General features: G+C 39.4%; 1 protein-coding gene across 1 annotated transcript in view; it reads right to left on the minus strand.

Moving 5' to 3' along the window:
* Pde4b (phosphodiesterase 4B) overlaps positions 1-24,856 on the minus strand; it is a 535,922-nt gene that overhangs the window by 411,810 nt on the left and 99,256 nt on the right. Inside the window, exon 3 of the mRNA XM_032901648.1 lies at positions 18,253-18,491. Coding sequence (XP_032757539.1) covers positions 18,253-18,491 — 239 coding nt within the window. The remainder of the gene's footprint in view (positions 1-18,252; positions 18,492-24,856) is intronic.

Here is a 24,856-nt window from a genome sequence, read left to right on the forward strand (position 1 = left end):
AACCCTGATCCCTCAAAAGTCATGGAAAAATACATAACTTTAAAGCTTGTTTTACAGTGTCAACAATTCAGCGTGCACCATCACTTTTCATGTGATTATGGATCAGTGTGCCTAGAAGTTATGCAAATGGAGAGGAACAGCATGTGTCTCACTGTAACGTCAGTTTTAGAGGCAATGACTTATTTCCAGACAACACTGACATCTGAGCCAAAGTAGTCCTTTTTCCCCCGAGATCATAAATTCCTAATTCCTAAATGCAAAGTAAGAAAAGTAACAAACCAAAGTCTTACATTCACTTCTCTCCTTTTCTACTGTTCCTCTTTCAGAAACAATGCATATTAGAATAGAGACACTGTGTATTTTGTCCCTGCTAGGACATTATTCCAAACGAGAAAACAAAATGAACCTACCAAAGGTCAATCTAGAGACTCTATGAATCAGCAGTAGGTCAAGAAATGGTAGGTCTCATTTGCAGGAGGTTCCTCATCCCAGATAGTGGGTGAGCATGAAGAATTTATGAGACTGAAAGCTCTATTGAAAGGTGGAAAAGTAAACACAAACTTTCTTCTCCATCTAGAGCTAGAGCAGAAATAAAGACCATTAAGTCTGGACAGAGACACAACATTCCATTTGAGCTGCGCCATCATCAAGCTGGCCAAGGGACCACTCATACAAAGCAGTGTTTACACGAACCTGCTAAAGGGATAGGTGGAATAATTGCTCCTTTAAATAGAAACTACCATTTTCCTTCCCAGAATTCCCATCCTCTACCATAGTCTCCACAAGTCTATCATTCCTCGAGGGTTGTCTGAATCTGACCTTGCTTTTGAGTCCTAACAAACAAAGCTACAACCTTATCTTTTGCTTTTCACTTTTCCATCTCTTTCTTTCAGATGTCAGCTGGACTTTGGGTCTATTTCTTCTCGTACTTTGGGTTTTCCTTGCTCTTTCTCTAAAGCTCAGCTCCCTGCCATTTGATGGCTGTTCATACTTATAGCTCAACAGCTTAGCTGTTTCCTTCTCTCCCCACCCCCCTTTGGACAATTGTAAAGACTTTCAACTCCTCTGTCCTGTAATCTTTTCCTTTAAACTCCAAGAAAATTGTCCCTGAGTCTCCATCCATGCCTCTGTTTGTTTGTGCTTTTTAATGAGACCAAGAACTCTGGAAGGGACTTTGTTTGGCCTGGTGTCATTTGGGATTTTCAATAAGGTCTAAGGAATGAATTTCTCTTCTAGGATTCAGAATAACTCTAACAACTTGCTGATCCTTGAAGTTTATACTGGCTATACACTGTTTTAATGCTGAAAATATCTGTCTACACACATCTCCTTAGCTGTTGCTAATACCAGTTCCTATCTGCATGAGTGGTAAAGAGGGAAAATATTCCACCGCTATTCCAGAGACATGGAATGCTAGCTGTCTTGGGTATCTCCTTTCCCTAACTAGGACTGACTCTGACAATAACCTGCTAACATGGCTTATACAAAGCTTTGTCCCAGTGTGGAACTAGCTGTCATACAATCTGTTCTTTATGTTGTGGGGCCATGGTGAAGACAATATTTACTATATACTCTTGCTTGCCCCATCTGCTTTCTGCTTTCCTTTTCCATAAACCCAACATTCCAGTTGGGCTGGCCAAGGAACCAACTATAGTAACTCACTAAAGCAGTGGTTCTCAACTTTCCTCATGGTGACCCTTTCACACAGTTCCTCATGTTTTGAAGACTGCTAACCATAAAATTATTTTTTGGCTGCCCCATAACTCTAACTTTGCTACTGTTATGAATCATAATATAAAAATCTGTGTTTTCCCAGCGGTCTTAGGTGACCGCTGTTAAAGGATCATTCAAACCCTGAAAGGATTCGTGACCCACAGGTTGAGAACTGCTGCTCTAAAAAATTATCCTCATCTTGGATTCTTCTCAGGAGAGCCCCATTGAAGAAACCTGTCCCCAGAAAGTCTTCCAAGAATGCTGACTTTAATGGTGGAGGGTCTGGAGTTTGACCAATTCCAGTGAGAAGCCTATCACTGGTGGTGACAATCAGAATCCTAGCTGTGCATACTTCTGCCTTTTCCTGAGATGAGATACTAATAAGAAGGGATGCAATCACTAGAAAAATAGCCAGGTTGTTTCAGAGACATGAAAAAATAAGAACTAGAAGAACAGAGGGATTAGTTGATGGTTGCTAAGCACCGTAGAGTAAGAAATAAAGACACGTTCAAGCTATTAATCAAGAAATTAAAGCAAGTGAGAGGACATCCTTATTAGCATTTAAATGGAGCTTCCTCTCCTCCAGGTGGATGGCAACCACAGGTAGAGGAGGGGTAGTATTCTATTATGATCTGGGCTTCAGGCAACCCGTGTCTCAGTTTGGGCAGGTTTGGTATACAATCCTTGCTGGATGGTAGAAAAGGAGACCTTATCATTGGAGGGAATGTCTGTGAAGACAAAGTTTCAAAGCTAGAACTCCATGGTTGCTTTGAGTTCTATGTGCATACAAAAGCAGTGAATTCTCATTCAGTACAAGATAGAGTTATTCACATGCGCGCGCGCACACACACACACACACACACACACACACACACACACACAGTGTTACATGGACTCAAGTGAGACAAGTAGCTTGAATGACATTTCTTTGAATGACATTTCTTGCCCTTTTTGGGATTTATGTCATCTCCTCCCATGACTCATAAGTATGGTCAAATATCAGTATAACCTGACTCAGGAAATGGTAGGCCAGCTTAAGCAAAAAGGAAATGATATATCTATAAGGTTTCCAACTTCAAGTATGGATAACGAGCCACCCTTGGGGATTGTTAATGATTCCTGAGGAAAGCCAGACCAAGAGGAGTAGAATGAAAAGAGATATTTTGGTATGTTTTCACGGCAGTGAAACATCCCAATGACACAGGATTTAGCATCTTAGCAGAGGGGGTATACTAGGTTATTGGCATGACCTTTGAAAACTTGAGCAAAGGAAAGGCCTGCATGTAGAGATGCCAGGATCACTGTACAAATGATGTATGCCATGAGAGCCTTAAAGTCTCAAAGAAGCATGCATGTAAGAAGGGCCCTATATGTATATATGTAAGGCAGAAAACCCTATAACTGCCTGTATTCCCAAGAAGGTCCAGAAGCCAGTACCTTTATTAAAACAGTGAAGCTGGAGGAAGATTTGTGCCACTCAGAAGTCTGGGGATAATGATAGACAGAAGATTATCGTAATAGGTGCAATAGTCTGTAGAGGTCAAGAGATAGCATATACCCACTGAAAAGAGAGGACCAGCATGACTGTAACACAGAGGGCATTTATTTAATCTGCAATTATCAAGTCGGAACATTTACAGGAATGGTCCATATAATATTTGTTCTTTAGGAATAAGGTACATAGGCAGCATCATAATATGCAGTTCTACACTGAAAATCTGTACTGTATATACTATTATACATATAAACTATATGCTCCAGTATACTGCTCCTAGGCTATAAGCTGACACAGCATGTGACTACATAGAAACTGTGAACAATAATAAGCACTTGTGTATTTAAACATATCTAAACATATAGCGACTGTAGTAAAAGTGACACAGGACTACTGGTCTTCAGTATAATCCTATTTAACACACTACTCTGCAAAAAGAGGGTGGACCATGGAATATTGCAATAAATTAGTAATTTGATGTAATAGAGCATTTAACTACCATACATAAGACCTTAGGTACAATCCCCAATGCTGGAAAGAGAGAGAGGGAGACAGAGGCAGAGGGAAACAGAGAGACAGAGACAGAGAGAGAATAATGGAGGAATTGAAGAATGAAGGAAGGGAAAGATGTGCTCATGTGAACTGTACTATGCTAAGGAGGGAGGTAGGGAGAGAAGACAGAAATTGAGAGGTGGAGGGAGGGAGGGAGGAAAGGAGAGAGGGAGGAAATTACAATTAAGTTACCCAAACTAACTAAGCTGTAGCTTCAGTTAAGGCTGTTCTACCACATGTGATTTATGAGAGATTAATCCATTCTTGTCCACCAACATGTCACCACTGAACACTGAACATTGTTTTTCTCTTTTATTCTTATCAGAAAGGAGACTGAGTTGCCATTCACAGGAACAAAAAGGAATGGACAACCAGGTACCAAAGTTAAATCAGGAACAGATAAACCATCTAAACAACCCCATAATTCCTAAAGAAATAGAAGCAGTTATTAAAAGTCTCCCAACCAAAAAGAGCCCAGGACCAGATGGGTTCAGTGCAGACTTTTATCAGACATTCATTAAAGACCTTATAACAATACTGCCCAAACTATTTCACAAAGTTGAAACAGACAGAGCACTACCAAATTCCTTCTATGAAGCCACAATTACACTTATACCTAACCACACCAGACCCAACAAAGAAAGAGAACTTCAGACCAATTTCCCTTATGAATATCGACACAAAAATACTCAATAAAATTCTCAAAAACAGAATCCAAGAACATATCAAAAGGATTATCCATCATGATCAAGTAGGCTTCATTCCAGGGATGCAGGGATGGTTCAACATATGGAAATCCATTAACGAAATCCACTATATAATCAAACTCAAAGAAAAAAAAAAAACATGATCACTTCATTAGATGCTGAGAAAACATTTGACAAAATTCAACACCCCTTCAGGATAAAAGTCCTGGAAAGATCAGGAATTCAAGGCCCATACCTAAACATAGTAAAAGCAATATACAGCAAACCAGTAGTTAACATTAAACTAAATTGAGAAACTTGAAGCAATTCCATTAAAACCAGGGACTAGACAAGGCTGCCCACTCTTTCCCTACTTATTCAATGTAGTTCTTGAAGTCCTAGTCAGAGCAATCAGACAATGAAAAGAAGTCAAAGGGATAAAATTTGGAAAGGAAGAAGTAAAAATATCACTATTTGCAGATGATATGACCCCAAAAGTTTCACGAGAGAACTAGTAGGCTTGATAAACAACTTCAGCAAAGTGGCAGGGTAGAAAATTAACTCAAACAAATCAGTAGCCTTCCTCTACTCAAAGGATAAATAGGCTGGGAAAGAAATTAGGGAAACAACACCCTTCACAATAGTCTCAAATAATATGAAATACCTTGGTGTGACTTTAACCAAGCAAGTGAAAGATCTGTATGACAAAAACTTCAAGTCTCTAAAGAAAGAAAGTGAAGAAGATATCAGAAGATGGAAAGATCTCCCATACTCATGGATTGGCAGGATTAATATAGTAAAAATGGCCATTTTGCCAAAAGCAATCTACAGATTCAATGCAATCCCCATCAAAATTTCAGCCCAATTCTTCATAGAGTTAGAAAGAGCAATTTGCAAATTCATTTGGAATAACAAAAATACCTCAGGATAGCTAAAAAATATATTCAACAATAAAAGAACTTCTGGGGGAATCACTATCCCTGACCTCAAGCAGTATTACAGAGCAATAGTGATTTAAAAAACTGTATGGTATAGGCACAGAGACAGGCAGATAGAGCAGTGGAATAGAATTGAAGACCCAGAAATGAACCCACACACCTATGGTCACTTGATCTTTCAAAAAGGAGCTATATCCATCCAATGGAAGAAATATAACATTTTCAACAAATGGTGCTGGTTCAGCTGGAGGTCAGCATGTAGAAGAATGCAAATCGATCCACTTTTATCACCCTGTACAAAGCTTAAGTCCAAGTGGGTCAACATCAATGATCAAGGTCCACATCAAATCATATACACTCAAACTAATAGAAGAAAGAGTAGGGAAGAGTCTTGATCACATTCACTGGGGAACATTTCCTGAACAAAACACCAATGTCTTATGCTTTAAGATCAAGAATCAACAAATGGGACCTCATAAAACTGCAAAGTTTCTGTAAGGCAAACAACACTGTCATTAGGATAAATGGCAACCAACGGATTGGGAAAAGATCCATTACTACATCTGATAGAGGGCTAATATTCAAAATAGACAAAGAACTCAAGAAATTAGACTCCAGAGAGCCAAATAACCCTATTAAAAATGGGGTTCAGATCTAAACAAAGAATTCACAGCTGAGGAATATTGAATGTCTGAGAAGCACCTAAAGAAATGTTCAACATCCTTAGTCATCAGGGAAATGCAAATCAAAACAATCCTGAGATTCCACCTCACACCAGTCAGAATGGCTAAGATAAAAACTCAGATGACAACAGATGCTGGCAAGGATGTGGAGAAAAAGGAACACTCCTACATTGTTGGTGAGATTGCAAACTGGTACAACCACTGTGGAAATCAGTCTGGAGGTTCCTCAGAAAATTGGACATTCCACTACCTGAGGATCCAGCTGTACTTCTCCTGGACCTATACCCAAAAGATGCTCCAACATATAACAAAGACACATGCTCCACTATGTTCATACAATCTTATTTATAATAGTCAGAAGCTGGAAAGAACCCAGAAACCCTTCAAAATGTGGTACATCTACACAATGGAGTACTACTCAGCCATCAAAAACAATGATTTCATGAAATTCATAGGCAAATGGATTGAACTAGAAAATATCATCCTGAGTGAGGTAACCCAATCACAGAAAAACACACAAGGTATGCACTCACTGATAAGTGGATATTAGCCCAAAAGATCGAATTACCCAAGACACAATACACAGACCAAACGAAGCTCAAGAAAGATTACCAAAGTGGGGATGCTTCACTCCTTCTTAAAAGGGGGAACAAAAATAGTCATAGGAGGGGATATGGAGGCAGAGTTTGGAGCAGAAACTGAAGGAATGGCCATTCAGAACCTGCCCCACATGTGCCCCATAAACATATAGTCACCAAGACTAGATAAGATGGATGAAGCTAAGAAGGTCATGCTGACAGGAACCATATATAGATGTCTCCTGAGAGACACAGCCAGAGCATATCAAATACAGAGGTGAATGCTAGCAGCAAACCTCTGAACTGAGAACGGGACCCCTGTTGGAGGAATTAGAGAAATGATTGAAAAAGCTGAAGAGGCTTGCAACTCCATAAGTACAACAATGCCAACCAACCAGAACTCCCAGGGACTAATCCACTACCAAAAGACTGTACATGGACTGACCCATGGCTCCAACTGCATATGTAGGAGAGGAAGGCCTGGTTGGATACCAATGGAAGGAGAAGCCCTTGGTCCTGTCAAGGTTGGACCCCCAGTGCAGGGGAATGTTGGGGGGCAGGAAAGTGATGTGTATGGGGAGGGGAATACCCTTATAGAAGAAGAGGAGGGGAATGGGATAGGGGGTTTATTTCTGGGAAACCACGAAAGGGAATAACATCTGAAATGTAAATTAAAAATCCAATAAAAAATAGAAAAAAAAGAAGAAAGAAAGAGAGCAATGGACATTCACCCTCATTCCCTTAGGCTATGCTAATTCTCTTGTTGTCTGCCATAATGCTATCAGAATAGCCTTGAATGACTTGGACACTGCAGAACATCACACTGGTTCACTATATTGAGAATGACATATTAATTGTACCAAATGAAACAAAATACAGAAGTAGCCAGAGCTTTCACAGATGTAGGGTATTTGAAGTTTTAAGATGAGCATCCTGAATTAACTTTTCTGAAGTAAAATATTAGTTATTAATTGTTTCTCCATACTGAAAATGAGGCATTATATTTGGTAGCTGTTTTAAACTTGAGAAGCTGCATAGATTTTAAGAGGGTATCAAAATGATCCATGGGTCAGATGATATAAAGAAATGTTAGTGTCATGTGCAGCCCGGAGTGAGAAAGTTTCAAGATTGCTGCTTATGGTGCTACAGTGGCAGCAAACTTTATACCTTTAGGGCTCTGTATCAAAGCTGAGACATCTGTATCATGGAATATACTGCCACTTCGGTGTAGTGCTCTGCAGGAGACAGTGTGCACCAGCATATCTGTCCCCAGTTCAACATCCCTTGACAACATTCCTGCTTGCATTAGTCATCGTAGAAATATTTACAACAGAGAACTCAGCAAGAGATCTAAACCAGGGTAATGTTTTCAGAGTTAATTAGAGAGCTTTGACAATACACCATGGGTTCCACCAGAATCACCAAATCCTAGTCAGGTGACTCCAGCAGTAACTCACCATAACACGGAGGTTATATGGCTGAGACAGGATCCAGCAGTTTGCAACGTTTCAGGAAATTGAACAAATGCAATGCCCCCAAACCCCTTGCCATGTGACACTATTGCAATTGTTTTCCCTTATTTCACACCTTTCAATTAGCTCATGGAATGTTTTCTGTTTCCTGTTGACAAGGGAGGGAAAAAAAACCCTAAGATTTGTTTATGGATGAATCAACTCTGTATGTGGGTGTAAGCTAAAAATGAATTGTTAAATGCACCACTGAGTACCTCTGAAAGCCACTGTTGGAAGTATCCTCGAGACACTAATATTTAGACTAAATGGCTGACTGGTTAGGGTTTTGCCATAACTAAAATTGGAGATAGATGAACGGCTATGGAGAAGAGGCATGTATGTCATTGGACCTAAAGGAATGAGCACAATCTATGGGAACTGTTATACTGTGTGTTTCCATCTTGTACTGAGGAACAAGCCAATAGAATGTAGACATGAAATAATAGCTTTTCAGGGAGGCTAATATGAGATTGAGTACAAGAAGTATGAGGCCTCCCTGGGCTTCAAAGGGAATCCAAGACTACCCTGACTAACTTAACAATAGAAATGAAAACATTTTAATTTAACTTAAGTTTTTGAACAATCTAGAAGGAAGAAAGAGATGGGACCATAGCTTCATGGTATAGCTTGGTTCATGGTCAAGGCATTAAGTCTTGGGTGACTCCTCCAGAACCAATAATCAAAACACACAACTCAGAAGCAAATGTATCCTGGGGTCAAGAGCACTAGGTTCATAGAGCCTAAAGTATGGAATATGAAGTTATTAACTTCTTCAAATTGCCAAATTCCAGTTTTACTTCTCACCATTATTATACTGAGGGAGTACAGTTGTTTTACTTGTCCTGACTGGATTTCCTTGTCACTGTTACCTGGGCTGTTCAAACAGGTTTTCTCCTCTGCTCTTTGGACTGCTCCTCTTGTGGTGTCTGTCCTGTATTAGCAATAGAAACTCATTTGAGGGTTCCACAACTCTTGTCTGTAAAGGAACTTTGAAACATGCAGCCCTTAATGGGATGACTCCATCAAATCCTTCTTGGGGTTCAGGGAAACCAAAGCAAGAGAGGACAGAAAGAGAATATGGGCCGGAGGGGATGGATAACACCAAGAAAACAAGACCTTCTAAATTGACAGTATCTGCACATATATGAACGCACAGAGACTGTGGCAGCACGCATAGGACCCGCAGAGGTCTACACCAGATGACGTCATAGAGATGAAAGGAGAAGTGGACACATTTCCCCGTCCCCATCCCAGAAGCAATCTCCAACTGATAACCATGTGCAGCTGAAATTTTAGTTTTCTCCAACAGAGCTTCACTGGGCAAACAAACTGCTCTTGAGGACAGGCTGTATGCCCAGCAATAGATGATCAGCAGAAAATAGACCAGAGGGGATCTTTGCAGATTCCATGTCTTAAAATGTCATGTCAAGGCTTTCCTTTTTAAATCTTATTTATGACTTTAGCTTTTATTTCATTTATATACTTTTCTTCTATTTTTTACTCTAAAAGTCATTTGTATACACACACACACACACACACACACACACACACACACACACACACACACACGGCTTCCAATTTAGTGTTTTCATGAAATTCCTGAGTGTGCAAAGGTATGGTCCGTTTCCTGCTCCTTCTCTTCAGCTCTTTGCCTTCTGTTTGTTTGTTTTGTCCTATTCCGATATGTTCGTTTCTGTTTTTATTTTATCTTTTTATTTTTTATTATTATCCTTAGAAGCCTGATTGTTTTCTAATGAGCGACAGAAAGGGAGTGGCTCAGGTGACGGGAAGTGAAGAAGAACTGGGAGGAGTAGAAGGATGAGAGATTGTAATAAAACTATATCATGTAAGAAAATAAATTATTTTCAGTGAAAGACAAAATAACAAATATGAGTAGTAGTTTGCTCTAAAGTCATTCATTAAATTGTTTTTTTCTTTCTGGAATGAAAGTTTTTGAGTGATCACCTGGATATTTATAGTGGTTTGCATGAGAGCATCTTCATTAGGCCAAAAGTTTTGAACACTTGTCCCCAGTTAGTGTCCAGCCTTGCTGGAGGAAGTACATTGTTGCATTTGGCCTTGGGTGTTTAGAGTCTCCTCTCCACATCAGTTTGTTCTCTCTGCTTCTTGCTCCTGTTTGAAGATGATAGTTCTCAGCTTCCTGTTTCTGTCACCATGTCTACTACTTGTTGTGACACCTCATGATGTGGCTTATCCCTACAGACCTATAGTATGTAGCTTTCATCCATAAAAAAAACCAAATAATATAATAAATAGATAGATAGTTGACAGATAGATGACAGATTTAGATAGATAAATAAAATGGGATCCACTAAGTAGGATCCACTAACGGAAAGATATAACAAGGAAGTAAAAATGCTTTTGATTCATTTTTAAGTTTTTTTATGAATGCCCAAAGGGGCATTGAATTGGTGCTGAGAATGGCTTAGTAGACCCGGCAGTAAGATTGGACTGCTGGAATCCTGGCAATTCTTCTGAGGAGTGACTGTACTCCTGCCATGATGCTAAATGAAAGGTGAAAGGGTTAAAGGTTAGGGAAGTTAAAAGAAGAATCTATGCTGTCCCTTCCAGGGGTCAGGAATGCCCACCTTATCCCAGACTCCTCCTACCTCTCAGTTTACATCCAGCAAGAAGGGGTGATTAAATATTTGCTGCTATTTCTGGAAGGATAAACTGGCTGTGCACAGTACAAGCCTTCTCTCTAATCCCCTCACTGAATAGGGTTTCTTTGGAATGTCCCATCCTGGCTGTGCAGAACTAAGACTTCTTCTATATTTACATAGGACGTGGAAGGGAACTCAGATCCAACACCTCCTACTGCTGAGTGGTAATTTTATCTACATTTTACATATAATGCATATAATAATAATGTATAACATGTAATATGTCTAATAAATATACATATATTAGTTACATATAATAATAATGGCTTCAAAATAGTCATCAATTGCTAGCCACTGCACTATACACACATGAATATTTTCTGTAACTCTTATAACAAGTCTGAAAAGTGGAATTATCACCCCTTTATTGGTTCATTTAAAGAAAGAAGGCAGCATGATAGAAGTCACCTTCTAAAACTGGACTTTGATGATGCATTAGTTACCTTTCCATTGCTGTGATGTAATGCCTTAACAAAAGCAACTTAGGGGAAGGAAGAATTTATTTTGCCTAATAGTTCCAGAAACTCTACAACTGTAACTATAGTTCATCATGGTAAGAAAGGCATGGCAGCATGATTGTGAGGCTGACCTGGGAGTCAGGGAGCAGAGCAACTATATTTCATCTGCACAGAGAGAAAGAAAAGGAAATGGGGCCAGGCTTAAAATCCTGCCTCATAGCCTGTCTCATGACAGATCTCTGTTGGGGTTTGGTCTGGTGCTATGTTTATAAATGCTAAGTTTGTAACCCCAAGATCTGCTGGCTGTCTAGATGAGAGAATTCTCATGTACACTGGCCTTTTGTTGTGTAAACCTTGCTTGCCAATTTAAAGTTAAGTTAGTAAAAGGCAAGAACATGTGATTGGGCAGTAGAGAGAGAAAAGTGGGACTTGAGGATTGAGTGAAGGGTCTCAGGAAAAACCAAAGAGGAAGAAGAAAGGAGATGGAGAGAGGAGGAGACCAGTATGAGGCAGATGGATCATGATGAGCCTATGGACATAAGGGATCCTGAGGACAGACTATTGGAATGAATCAGCCCAGGTGAGACTCAAACATCAAGTAATAAGGGACATACAGCTGGTATGTAAGTGAGAATAGCTCAGAACCTGCCCAACCTAGACTTAAGCTTGTCAATAAAATACCAGGTATTTGTGTCTTTTATATGGACTAGCTAGAATAATTCATTTACATATATCCTTCAGCAAGGCTTCTTCTCCTAAAGATTCCACATCCTTCTCAATGAGCACCATCAGTTGGGGCCCACAGGTTCAAACACAGGAGCCTATGAGGGACTTTCCCCATTCAAACCACAGGCTTTCTCCATAATAAATAAAACCTGTTTGTATCCCAGGCCTTTGGCCACCTAACCTAGCTCTCATCCAGAGGAGTTATATGTGAGTTAGTTTTTCATATTTATCTTTATTCTTTCTCTGGCATTGACTCTATATAACATACATTGACCCATCTTTATGACTAATTTAGCATCCTGGTAAGGAATTCAAGGTCAGTTTCTATGCTTTGATTATTGCTGAGGCAATAATAGCACCAGGAGTCCTGGCCTCGTGATCCTCAGTTCAGAAAAGGCGTCAGCAAACTGAATAGCAAGCCAATCTATACCACTGCCTATTTCTGTAAACACAGTTTTATTAAAACACAACACACTTGCTCATTTGCACACTGTTGTCTGTGGCTACTTTGACAAAACAGCAGCAGTGTTGAATAGTTATAACAGACCTTGAAACTCAACACTGAAAATATTTACTGCCTGGCACTTTATGACAAATACTAGCTGACAGCTGGTCCAGACATGGGATTGATGCCATATTCTCAGTATTCTGAGAGGTAAGTATAATTATTTGTCACACATGAGCCTAGGCTGTCTTCCGTACCCAGTGAATTTTCATCAGCTTAATGGCAGTGATGCTAGCGGGAGCCTTACTGACTCGCTTCTAATCAAGTCCCCTAATCAAAATCCTTTACCAGCAACTCCAGCAGTCAATATCCCAATAGACTCATTTTCAAAGAATGCATGTAAAAGCTTTCATTTGCTTAAATTTAAAAGTAAATTTAGAGACAGTGATTGAATTTTCTTATACTTATAAAGAAGATAAATAAAAGAAAATTAACATGTTATAAATGAGTTAGTAACATGCATTAGGTGACCGTGGAAGACAAACATTGTATCATTTTCAATTCCATTTCTCCCCATACCATTAATCCCAGCATAAGCTACTGATACTTGAGACACGGTGTGTTGGTTATTCTGTCACTGATATGAGCAAATATCCAACAGGAAACAACTTAAGTGTGACGGGACTGTTGTGGTTTATGGCTTATGAAGGGATAGAGTAAATCATGGCACAGAAGGCAGGATGGTAGGTAGAAGCCGGGGTTGGCTGATCACATTGTATCTGCAGTCAGGAAGCTCAGACTGAATCAACAGTGGGACCATGCTACAAAACTCTAAATTCTGCCAAAGTCAACCACTTCTTCCAGTGAGCCTGAATGTCCTAAAGGTTATACAACTTTCCCAAACAGTGACACCAACTTGGGACCAAGTGTTCAAAAAATGCATAATGGGGCCACTTCACATTCAAACTCATATTCTGCCCCTGGACCAATAGGCTCAAAGACATCTTAGGGTGGAAAATGCATTCATTCCAACTTCAAAGTTTCCATAATTTTTAGCAATTACAATATTGTTCAAAAGTCAAGTCTCTTCTGAGAGTCCAAGCAATTCTGTTCTGGGTAGTTTCTATCAGTTTGACACAGGTTAGAGTCATTTGGGAAGAGAACATCTCATTTGAGAAATTGCCCCCACAAAATTGACCTGTGGGCAAACCTATGGTATCTTATCTTGGGTGCCTTTAAGGCATCCTTCCTAGCCCCAGTGGAAAACACACCGGTTTCTTTTGAATGGTGCTAATCTCTGACAATTACAGCTGCTTTCTCAGCTGTGTTTTCTACAACTCTGAATTCATACCTTTGCCTACAGAGAGGCATATTTGAATATCTTTGTGCTCCCTCATTGCTTTCCTTTGCTCTAGACCAGAAGGGCAGTCAACTATAACTTTCACACAGCCTGAATATTATCCTGTCTTGAAATGTCATCAGTCCTCCATCAAATTTATTAGGCCATTATTTCCTCTTACTTTTTTTAAATTTTTGAGTTTTTAATATAAACACAACATTTCTCCCTTCTCATCCCTCCCTCCAAACCTTTCAAAATACCCTTACCCACTCTCTTTCAAATTCATGGCTTCTTAACTGTTATTACAAGCATATATATTTATGTGTATGAAAATATATTCCTAAGTATAACCTGCTCAGTCTGTTAATGTTTCTTGCATGTATGTTTTCAGGGCTGACCATTTAGCACTCCACAACAAATTGGTGTAATCTTCCCTGGGAAGGTCACCTCTCCTGCTCTAAGATTTCTTCAGTTGCCTGTGTGAGGAGTTACAGCAATAAAGTCTCACCAATATGACTGCCTAAAAGTGAGCTGAAGGAGAACAACACGCCAAAGCAGTCGGAGAAGAAGCCATGTGCCTCAACCCTGCATAAAGTGCATTACTCTGAGTGTAACCTCACTCAGCTTCTCAGAACAGAGCCAGACTCTTTGCCAGAATTTAATAGGATTTAATGGCCTTATAGTCTGTCTATCTCTCATTTTCCTGTAGAGTCTGTTTCCCTCTGCAGCCTCAGAAGATGGACCTTCACTGTCTGCCTTTCTCTAGGGATTCTGGTCCTCTGAAACCCTAACAGAATGACCCAAGAAGTTATACTTACAGTCTTCCAGGGCTTTGCCAGCCCACATTTCTAAGTTTTCTACATTCATTCTGAAGATCAAATGGTCAGAGTTACCATAGCAACAGCTCCAATCTTGGTACTGGTTTTTTGTTCTAGCTACTTGTTCCCTTATGACCTGATAGTTAAAAAGAAACAATGTGAGGAAGGACGAGTTCATTTTGACTTAGAGTTCAAGAAAGGATGTCTTGCAATAATTTTCTTGTGCGCTGTGTAAAATTTGTCTTTGTATTACTCAAATGTTGACTCCTGTACCATTTGGCGGCCTATAGCAGGGCAGGAAACAAAAAGTGGGATGTCCACATAGAGATGGCAACTCTTGGAAAGAATTAGTAGAGGTAGTGGCAAAAGATGGATGGGTTATTAAATTATACAAGCTAGTTGGAAACAAGCCTAAGCTATAAGGCCTAAGCATTCATAAATAAATATGTCTCCGTCATTATTGGAAGCTGGCAATAAAGATGCAGTGCATCCTAGAAGTACGGAGTAGTGGCAGAATCATAAGACACTTTGTCACTCTGCATTGCATCTGCAGTTAGAAAGCACAGAATGCACATCTGCATCTAGGAAGCATGTGATGTGCAGGGAGAGGCACTGAGCTGCAGAACAGCAAGGCCTGACCCCAGCCACTGATGTTCCCCAAACCAGGATATAACTTTTAAAGATCCCGCAGCCCCTGTAAACAGCACTACCAACCTGGGATTGAATGTTCTGACACATCAGTCTACACGGGATATTTCCCATTCAAACCACATGTGGGTTCTATTTTTCAAATGGCTTACTGACCAATGATCAAACGTAGAGAAACTAAACTTTGCTGGCTACCTTTAAAAAAGGTTTTTTTTTTCTAAGCTAAGTGTCATATTGAATAACCAGTTCAATCCTTTCAATAGCCCACGTGGTATGAATTATATCTCTCTTTGTTGGTACAAACGAAACTATTGAACTTGGGGAGATAAGTAAGCATTCCCCAAACTAAGAGTCGAAATTGATACTTCTAAGAAAAAGGCAATATTACAGTTGTTTGAATTTCCCGAGTTAACTATATTTTATGTGGTACATTTTATTCATTCTGTTATGTAAACTGATAATGTGATATATAGATTACCTCTCACCACAGCTAGACATCAGCTGGTGGTGGATGACCTTAGGGGTCTCCTGAGGAAGAGTCTGAGAATAAAGGGAAACTGGATATTTTAGGAAATGGATCTTAGTTAACTGACATGGAATCATTTTAGTAATTAACAAGAGGTACAACATTTCACATTGCTGAAACATAAATCAGTAAGCTTTAATATTCTAAATCTTAATTTATGCAGGAGCACAAACACAATTACTTACCTGAGTTGTGTGGCCAAGAAAACTATGGGGACACATGTCCCCTCTAGTTCTCAATAAACAGCTAACACAATGGCATCTGTGATGTGAACTCAGGTGAGGGGCAGATGGAGCCTGGCAATTCTACAAATTTAAACAAGACTTCCTACACTGTCAGAGTACTTTTCGACCACACACAGACTTTTTGGTGAATACTTTCACACTGCCAGTTGTGACGCCTGAAGTTTTAAGAATCTGATTCTTAGTAGATTAAACCCAGACCAAAGATTCCCTGCCTCAGCAGAGCTTGGCATTTAGTGAGGGTAAATACACACTTAAGAAGACACAAAATGTAATGACTTATTAAAATGATGTCATGCAATAATTGGTTTACTCAGCCTCTCTCTTTAATAAGTTATTTTAAAACTGGATTTTAAAGTAGCACATTATTATAAGTTTAAATTACATAAATTAGTACATTTTTTATTTTAAAAAAGCTCACCATTTTATATAAACAATTCATTATTGAAGAATACTTGAAATAAAAAGGACTGATGACTAAGTACATGTTAAAACATATATCTGAAGAGAAGTCATGGCACAATTTTATCCAGAGCTCTATGATTTTTATTTTCTTGGTAACCATTTCAACACAAGTTTGAAATAGGCCCTTTCACAAATACAGTAAAAGAGCCACTCTTAACAAAGTTCTCTTTCTTCTAATGCATGTAGGTGTATGCCACTGTGTGTTTGTATATATGTAGGTGCCCAGGGAGGCAGAGGACAATGCCTGAGGTCATCCTCTGGACATTGTTCAATACCTCTAAGGTAAGAATATCTCATGGAGGTGTTGCCTTCCTGAAGTAGATATGTCACTGTGGGTATAGGCATCCTCATCCTAGCTGCCTGGAAGTCAGTATTCTGCTAGCAGCCTTCAGATGAAGATGGAGAAGTTTCAGCTCCTGCTCCATGCCTTCCTGGATGAAGCCATGTCCCTGCCTTGATGATAATGATCTGAACCTCTGCACCTGTAAGCCAGCTCCAATTAAATGTTGTTCTTATAAGAGTTGCCTGGTCATGGTGTCTGTTCACAGCGGTAAAAGTCTAGACAAGACAATATATTATGTATAATAAAGAAAACTTTCAGTTGATTTCAAGTTAAAAAAAAAAAGAATATCTCATGTGCCTCACCATTTAGGCTAGGCTGACTGGCCAAATAATTCCAGAGATCCCCCTGTCTCTGCCTATCCCAGTGCTGAGATTATAGGAACATGGGCCACACAAAGCATTTTATTTAAATTGAGTCCTGGGGATCTTATTCAAGTCCTGAAACTTGAGATATAGGCATTTTATGCACTGGGCCCTCACTCCAGCTTTCATAGCATGACTCTCCTGTTTTGATTCACAATGGAGTGTTTTCTACCAAAATAAATCCTGAGATTTGAAAGCTCTGGTTATACTTTTAAAAGCTACGGGTATGCGCAGAGCAGAGCAACAAAAACGTTTAAAGATTATCCAATGGCATTATGGAATACAATTCTGCTCTTCTGAACTAACAGTTATTTTTTTTAATTTTTTCCCAAATATAATTGGAAATAAATGAGCAGAGAAAAGTTCATACAAATCACATTAAGGATAATGGATTGTGTTACTAATTGATAAACTGTTTCCCCCAACACAGAAGCATAAAGGCCAACTACTCAGGATGAAAGATGGGCAGTTCATGGAACAAGGAACATGAACAGCCTTTAGTGTGCTCAGCCTCATTTATAAGAACATGAAGGCACATTCAAACCACACCGGGACATTCTCTCTTCTAATCTACTTGGCTGGTTATACTGAGGGTCAACAGGTACCTGTTTGTAGCTTATCAATCTCTTTGTGTAACACTTACTGTGGGGCATTTGGAAGTCACCCTTAGTCCTGCCTCAGTTCTAGGGAAAATAAAAATGGCTGCTGAACTAACAGTTATTAACACACGCTGAGCTGATTTTTAGTGACCCATAGATCAAAGAGTGTGAGTTTGCTTTATGCTTGACAGTGTTGCAAATGCATCCCATTCTCTCTTCAGTGGGCTCTATGTTAAGGCACACTTCTTCCCCTCTCAAGAAGCAGATACTCATGCCATGATTTAAAAGGTTTCACCCTGCTACCCAAGGGAAGCAAGTTCTCCAGAAATCAACGGTCTGGTCTAGTCTACAGACATCGACTGTGGTTTTGACAACACAATTGTATTTGCAGTAATTACAAGATAAGATTTAGCATTGGCATCAGCTTCTGAGGCTACTCACCACTCCTGGCTTACAGTTGTTATAGCAATGCTGGGAAGCGTCGTCAAAGGTAGTGTGGTTGGCCTGGAAATGCCATCTCCCTCAGGTGTCCTTGCCCTTTCACTTTGTCTCTGGGACAATGGTGGCAACTGTAAGTTTCCTGAACAGCACCTTCTGCCTCTCCAGAGGTCAATCCCAAGGGTATAACTGGAAGAACTGTAGGATTTACTCAAGCTACATTCAAAATAGTCCTTAAGATTCTGGAGGAAACAAAGAGAAAGAAAACAAAAAGTTGTGAAACTCAAATGTCTAAATAACAGAATTTAAAAAGAACCCAAATGATCCAGTGGTCACTGAAGAAGGACTGATTCATTATCTCACAATCAATACGATTCTGAAATTGACATCAGAAGCCTAAGAAACAACAAACAAGATGGATGAGGGTAGGGCCAGGCTGCTTTCTACCTTTTGTCCAAACCTAGCAGTTTCATGTTCTTAGAGATCTAAAGATTCACAGGCAGTGTTTACCAGGAAGTACCATATGGGTTGGAAGATTTCATTCTTTTCCATTCTATTTCTCTCCACCTTCTATTTGTTACAGTAAAATTTGATAAATTGATAATATATTTTAGAAATCAATTTATCATTTTGGCATCACTAATAAACTATAAATAAATATGAAATTGCTTATTTTTAAAGCAGAAAATTGTCTGTGTTAAGATATCAGAGTGTTGGTAATAAGAGTTGGCTGGTTGTCACTGTTCATATATATAAATGTCAAGGCTGGTAACATTGCTGTTTTGTTATTACTAAAGTATTCAAGAGTCCAGAGATAAAAAGAGATGGATATTATGAAATCTTGAAGAGCCCGTTTCAAGTCCATACCTAATACTGACTTGAATGGAATTCAAGTGTCAGGACAAAAGCATTATGACAGCAAGGAAGAGTCACTCATGCTTCCCATGTCTCTGGGTGATGGTTCCTGGTACATCTGGGAGTGGACATCCCAAATGCGTGTCTGCCGGATGCACTGTCTTTATGAACCCAAAGCAGAAGTTGCTGGCACAGGCAGAAGCCTCTGAGATCAACCAGTACTCCCAAAGCCCTGACTTTTACTCTTGACATGTATCTCAACTGATTAATGAGATCCCAACATCTGGACAAGGCTGCTCAGCTGATGATTTTTCTGTTGTTCTGAAAATACAGCTTACACCGGAATAATCACAGAAGAGGACATTAAATCCACTGAAGCTTGAGTTACAGGTGGATGTGAGTGTCATGAGTGGTGGAACCAAACTTGAATCCCGTCTGGAAGAGGAGCAAGCATTCTTAACCAACAGCCATAACTCCAGTCTCTTCAGTCTCTTATATTTTACCTTAAAATAAGGTCTTACTGAGCTACCAAGGCTACTCTTGAACTCAGTGCAAAGTCCAGACTGGCCTTTAATTTATCCTGCCCCAGCCTCTTGAGTGTCTGAGATTTCAGGCTCTTGGCATCAGAGCCAGTGGATAGAGCCATTTTCCAATGACAGAAGTCTGGGCAAGAAAAGACGGGGCAATTTTCAGGAGCTCCGCCACGTGCTTAGAAATGATTATATTTTCTTATATTTGACATAAAATTTTGAAATACCATCTATTTAAAATTCAATATAAGCACTGCTTGGTGATAGGAAATTGACACAATCTAGAATCTTTCAGAGTTGGAGTACCCTAGAATATACAAGGATCAGGTTTGATGCTTAATAATTAGTTGTGTACATGGTAGGTCTAGTACTTTCTGCATCTTGGGGATGTGGTGTGTGAGTGTGTGTGTGTGTGTGTGTGTGTGTGAGAGAGAGAGAGAGAGAGAGAGAGAGAGAGAGAGAGAGAGAGAGAGAACTTAGAGACAGAGGAAAACGTTTGATATATACTTCCTTCTTTAAAATGCTTAAAAACTCCTTGAAGAGACATGGGAAATACAAGATCTTAGTACAGATTAAATATGAATCTATAAGAATAAACTGAAGGCTAGAAATTATATGTCAAGTATCATATATGAATGTAAAGAAAAAAATCAAAGTTTTCTAGAAGACAAAGCCTCAAATTAATAAGAAACACTGTCCAAAGTAAAGAAATGAAGGCAGCACTCAACTGCACTGCTAGACACCAGGAAGTTGCACTTCCTGATTAAGTGTTGAATTCATTTTTCTCTTTTAGAAAAAGGAAACATTAGTAACCATGTGTCAGTAGTTCTGACTTGATTTTGAAATGAGCCAAAGACACAAATTAGTCCCTTGCCCTCTGCTCTGAAGGCTTTGCCAATTTAGGTGCCTATACTAGCTTTGTACTTTAGCAATTATGCTGGCAAGAATAATGACTTTTAAACAAGTGATTATTCAGGAATATGAGGAGAATCCAAAAGTGGTTATTTCTTCAAGCACTATTCAGGCATAAGGTGAATTTTGGAAAGTATGAATTTAGAAAAGTAACATAAAATTGTGATTACCAGAAATAACCTTAAAATTAATGTTTCTTCCTCCAAAGAAAGTTGGTTTATGAGTAACATGAAGCTGGTCAGAATTATGGTAACTGAAAATAATAAAATCAGACACAAATAACAAGTTCATCAATTGAGAAACAACCAAATTCAATTTTGAGGCTGTTAGTAGTTTGGGTAGATAAGCAGTCTATAAATGTGAGTGCAGAATTTGGGGTAATTGCAAATAGCTCTGAAAATAAATATGAAGGTCCTGAAAGTACTAGTGTTTTCAGGATTTGATTTAGTTTCTGTTCTATTTTTCCTGTAAACTTGGTATTTATTACAGAAGCAGAAAATTACATCATGGTTCTTCTAGTTATAGACTTTCTAGGAGATGGGAGTCACAGATCCAAATAACCAAGTCCATTCTAATACTCAGAATTTCTTCTTTTATTTTCATGCATTTTTTTTGACCCCTTGAGTTAAATTATTGTTGCTTATATGACTACGTATGTGTTGGTTTGCATGAGTATTAACCACAACTTGGACAACCTGTGAGTGGCTACCCCTTCGAAGAACAACAACATTCATTCCAGCACACATTAACTGCCAATAATTCCTCTGGGAGAGATAAAGGGCATGTGTCTCTGCTTCTGGGTACATACTTACATGCAGGTCTCATAGAGTCTGAAATCAAGTGGAGAATAGGCTGAAGCTAGAATTACAGGCAATAGTTTTCTGCTTGATGCAGGTGCTACAAGCATATCGTGAGTCCTCTGTATGGCTACCATGCAGTCTTTTTTTTTTAATTTTTATTTCATTTTATTTTATTTTTTAACTTGGGTATTTCTTATTTACATTTCGAGTGTTATTCCCTTTCCCAGTTTACGGGCCAACATCCCCCTAATCCCTCCCCCTCCCCTTCTTTATGGGTGTTCACCTCCCCATCCTCCCCCCATTGCCGCCCTCCCCCCAACAATCACGTTCAGTCTTAGCAGGACCCAGGGCTTCCCCTTACACTGATGATCTTACTAGGATATTCAATGCTACCTATGAGGTCAGAGTCCAGGGTCAGTCCATGTATAGTCTTTAGGTAGTGGCTTAGTCCCTGGAAGCTCTGGTTGCTTGGCATTGTTGTTCATATGGGGTCTCGAGCCCCTTCAAGCTCTTCCAGTTCTTTCTCTGATTCCTTCAACGGGGGTCCTATTCTCAGTTCAGTGGTTTGCTGCTGGCATTCGCCTCTGTATTTGTTGTATTCTTGCTGTGTCTCTCAGGAGAGATCTACATCCGGCTCCTGTCTGCCTGCAATTCTTTGCTTCATCCATCTTGTCTAATTGGGTGGCTGTATATGTATGGGCCACATGTGGGGCAGGCTCTGAATGGGTGTTCCTTCTGTCTCTGTTTTAATCTTTTGCATGTTCTTTTATGGTAATCTGTTTCACACTCACCAAGGGCTTCTGAAACACATTGTTTTAATTCAAGGAATAGTAAACTTTAACTTGTTGGTAAGTTAGCATGAAACTGTAACTGGGGCATTATTGTGGATGTTTGCCTTTTGGTTCTATTACATATATGTAGGGTGTGTGTGTGTGTGTGTGTAAGAAAGAGACAGACAGACACACAGACACACAAACAATGGATACAGACACATGGAGAAAGAAAGGGGTGCATGACATAGATACATTGAACTGTGTGTCTTACACACTTTATATCTGTGTCTAAGTGAAGTTATTATCTTTCCCCCTTGTTTCACCTATACACATATTTCCAGGTTCTTCTTAGTCTTCATTCATATTTCTCTTTCCTCCTCCTATGACCTGAGGCTCCCTCCTACCCTTTAGTCTCTTTAATCATAATTAATCACAAGTTCAGTTCTCAGATTGCACACAATTACAGGTTACCTCTAATTGAAGTCACATTTCAAATACAAAGCAGTGAACACATACACTTGTGAACACTTAAGACTTGTGTCTTACTGTCACCTGTTGAAGATCTAATGCATGTTGAGTGCATAGAGACTGACTACAGTTATTCATACATGCCTTCCCACAGCCCCAAGCAGAATGTCTTGACTGAAGTAAAGGTCTTTTCACTTGTTCCCCTTACCAAAAATTCTTCCCCAATATCTTTACAGCACATGCCCTCACTGCTTACATAAATTCACTGCCCCCACCCACACATTTTTTGTTCCTCCAATCGATTTCTATATAGCCCTTAAAACAACTGGGATTGTTTTATAATTTATTAATTTATTTCCACTTTCCCTCAGTAGAACAAGGCCACAGTGTGCTATTTATTGCTGAATTTTCTTCTAGAACCTGGAGCTGTATTTGATACACATTGCGTATATACTGTATATTTGGCATTGGGTAGATATTTAAATCATCGAATAAAAAGTTGAGGAGTTAAAATAAATTAAAATACAATAAACTATATCTGACTTGGGGCAGAGGCTTAATTTAAGGGTGCAGAACATAAAAAATAATTTCTGTTGTTTCAGTGAAACAGGAGAGCCTGGGAAACAAACAACATTGTCTGTGCTGTGGCTGGGAGGCTGAATGGAAGAGGAGAGTGCTAACTTGGTGCTGAACTTCCCAAACAAGATCAGCTTGAAATTTCAATATGTGTTGTTTAAATTTTCTAGGAGTCATAAAGAGTTCAAGGAAATAGAAATTGTCTTTAATAAACCAATTTACTTAATATATCTAAAATATTGCAATTTTAATATGTATCTTATCAATTATGAATATTGCTCCATTTTAACCTTTAAAATAAACCAGAATGTTAAGAATAAATCAAAATGGCATATAAACTGTATTAAGAGGCAACATTAAATCTATTTTTAGGAAAAAATTTTCCCTTCCAGAATTTTCCCCATTGACATTCTAAGCACAGCACAGCAATCTAAACACAACTGTTCATCATTGGTGTAAGAAATCAGATGTAAAAGGCAAATTATGTGTGACTGAGAGTCAAAGGCCTGGGAAAAGGAGCCCTAAACCACAGGAGGGGCTGGTGGAAAGGACAGCATGTGAGGAAGCCAACACTACCCACCTCTCATTCCCTTTCTGGTGTAACAGACTTGAATATGGAGTTCCCTACTCAGGACACATGCATTGTAGTTAAAAGAAGAGTAAGAATGGAGAGACATCCGAAAGACTGGGCAATCCCTTAAGCTACGATTTTTACATTCAGTAGAAAAAAATCTTGTATAGGATTTCCCTCTGTCTTTAAAATATGAATTCAAGCTGGGCAGTGGTGGCACAAGTCTTTAATCCCAGCACTTGGGAGGCAGAGGCAAGTGGATCTGAGTTCAAGGCCAGCCTGATCCATAGAGCGAGTTCTAGTAGAGCCAAGGCTACACTGAAAAACATGTCCCCAAAAAACAGGGGAAAAAGGAAGAAAGGAAGGAAGGAAAAAAGGAAGAAAGAAGGAAAAGGAAGGAAAGAAAAAAATAGGAGCAAAGGCCAAACAGTCACTGGGAGTCAGGGAGTTTGGCAAACTCCCTGTTCTTCTGGCTTCTCACAGAAAGCAAACAATTTCGCTTATGTTCCTTCTTTCCTCTTCCTCCTTTTTGCACATCTGATTTGTGATGTATAATTTTATATCAGTTCTAAGGAACAATTGAGCAAGGTCTGTGCAACAAAAGATGCACCAACAAAGGAACGATCAATTGAAGGCAAGGAAACAAATACTGGCAGCTGACCAGAACCAAAGTTATGAAGACTGTATGCTTACAGACTTCACATGAGAGTCAGTCAGGCTTCTCAACCAGAATGGACATTCTGGGATCTTTTTGAAACAGCACAATTAACAGTTCTGAGATGTGCCCTGAAGCACTGCATTTCTGACAGACATCGAGGTGGGGCTCATGAGCTGGCCTGAGGAGCACCTGTGAGCCTAGTATGTGCGACACAACCTTCTTGGTGCTAATGACTCTGACATGGAAAGTGATTATCAGGAGTTTGCTGCACATGGATAACAGTGTGGGGACAATTAATGGCGGAGGCTGGAACATTGTGGAAGATCAACCCAACTACAAGTGGCAAAAGAGAATTATTCCTGCTATCCATTTCACAGAATGCTGGGTCAGGTATTAGTGATGTTTTTGACATCAGAACTTAAGTTCACAGAGCGATGGCATGAGACACCTTCTATGCTTTTGCG

The sequence above is a fragment of the Rattus rattus genome, chromosome 1, assembly GCF_011064425.1.
Source record: "Rattus rattus isolate New Zealand chromosome 1, Rrattus_CSIRO_v1, whole genome shotgun sequence".
Classification (NCBI taxonomy): domain Eukaryota; kingdom Metazoa; phylum Chordata; class Mammalia; order Rodentia; family Muridae; genus Rattus; species Rattus rattus.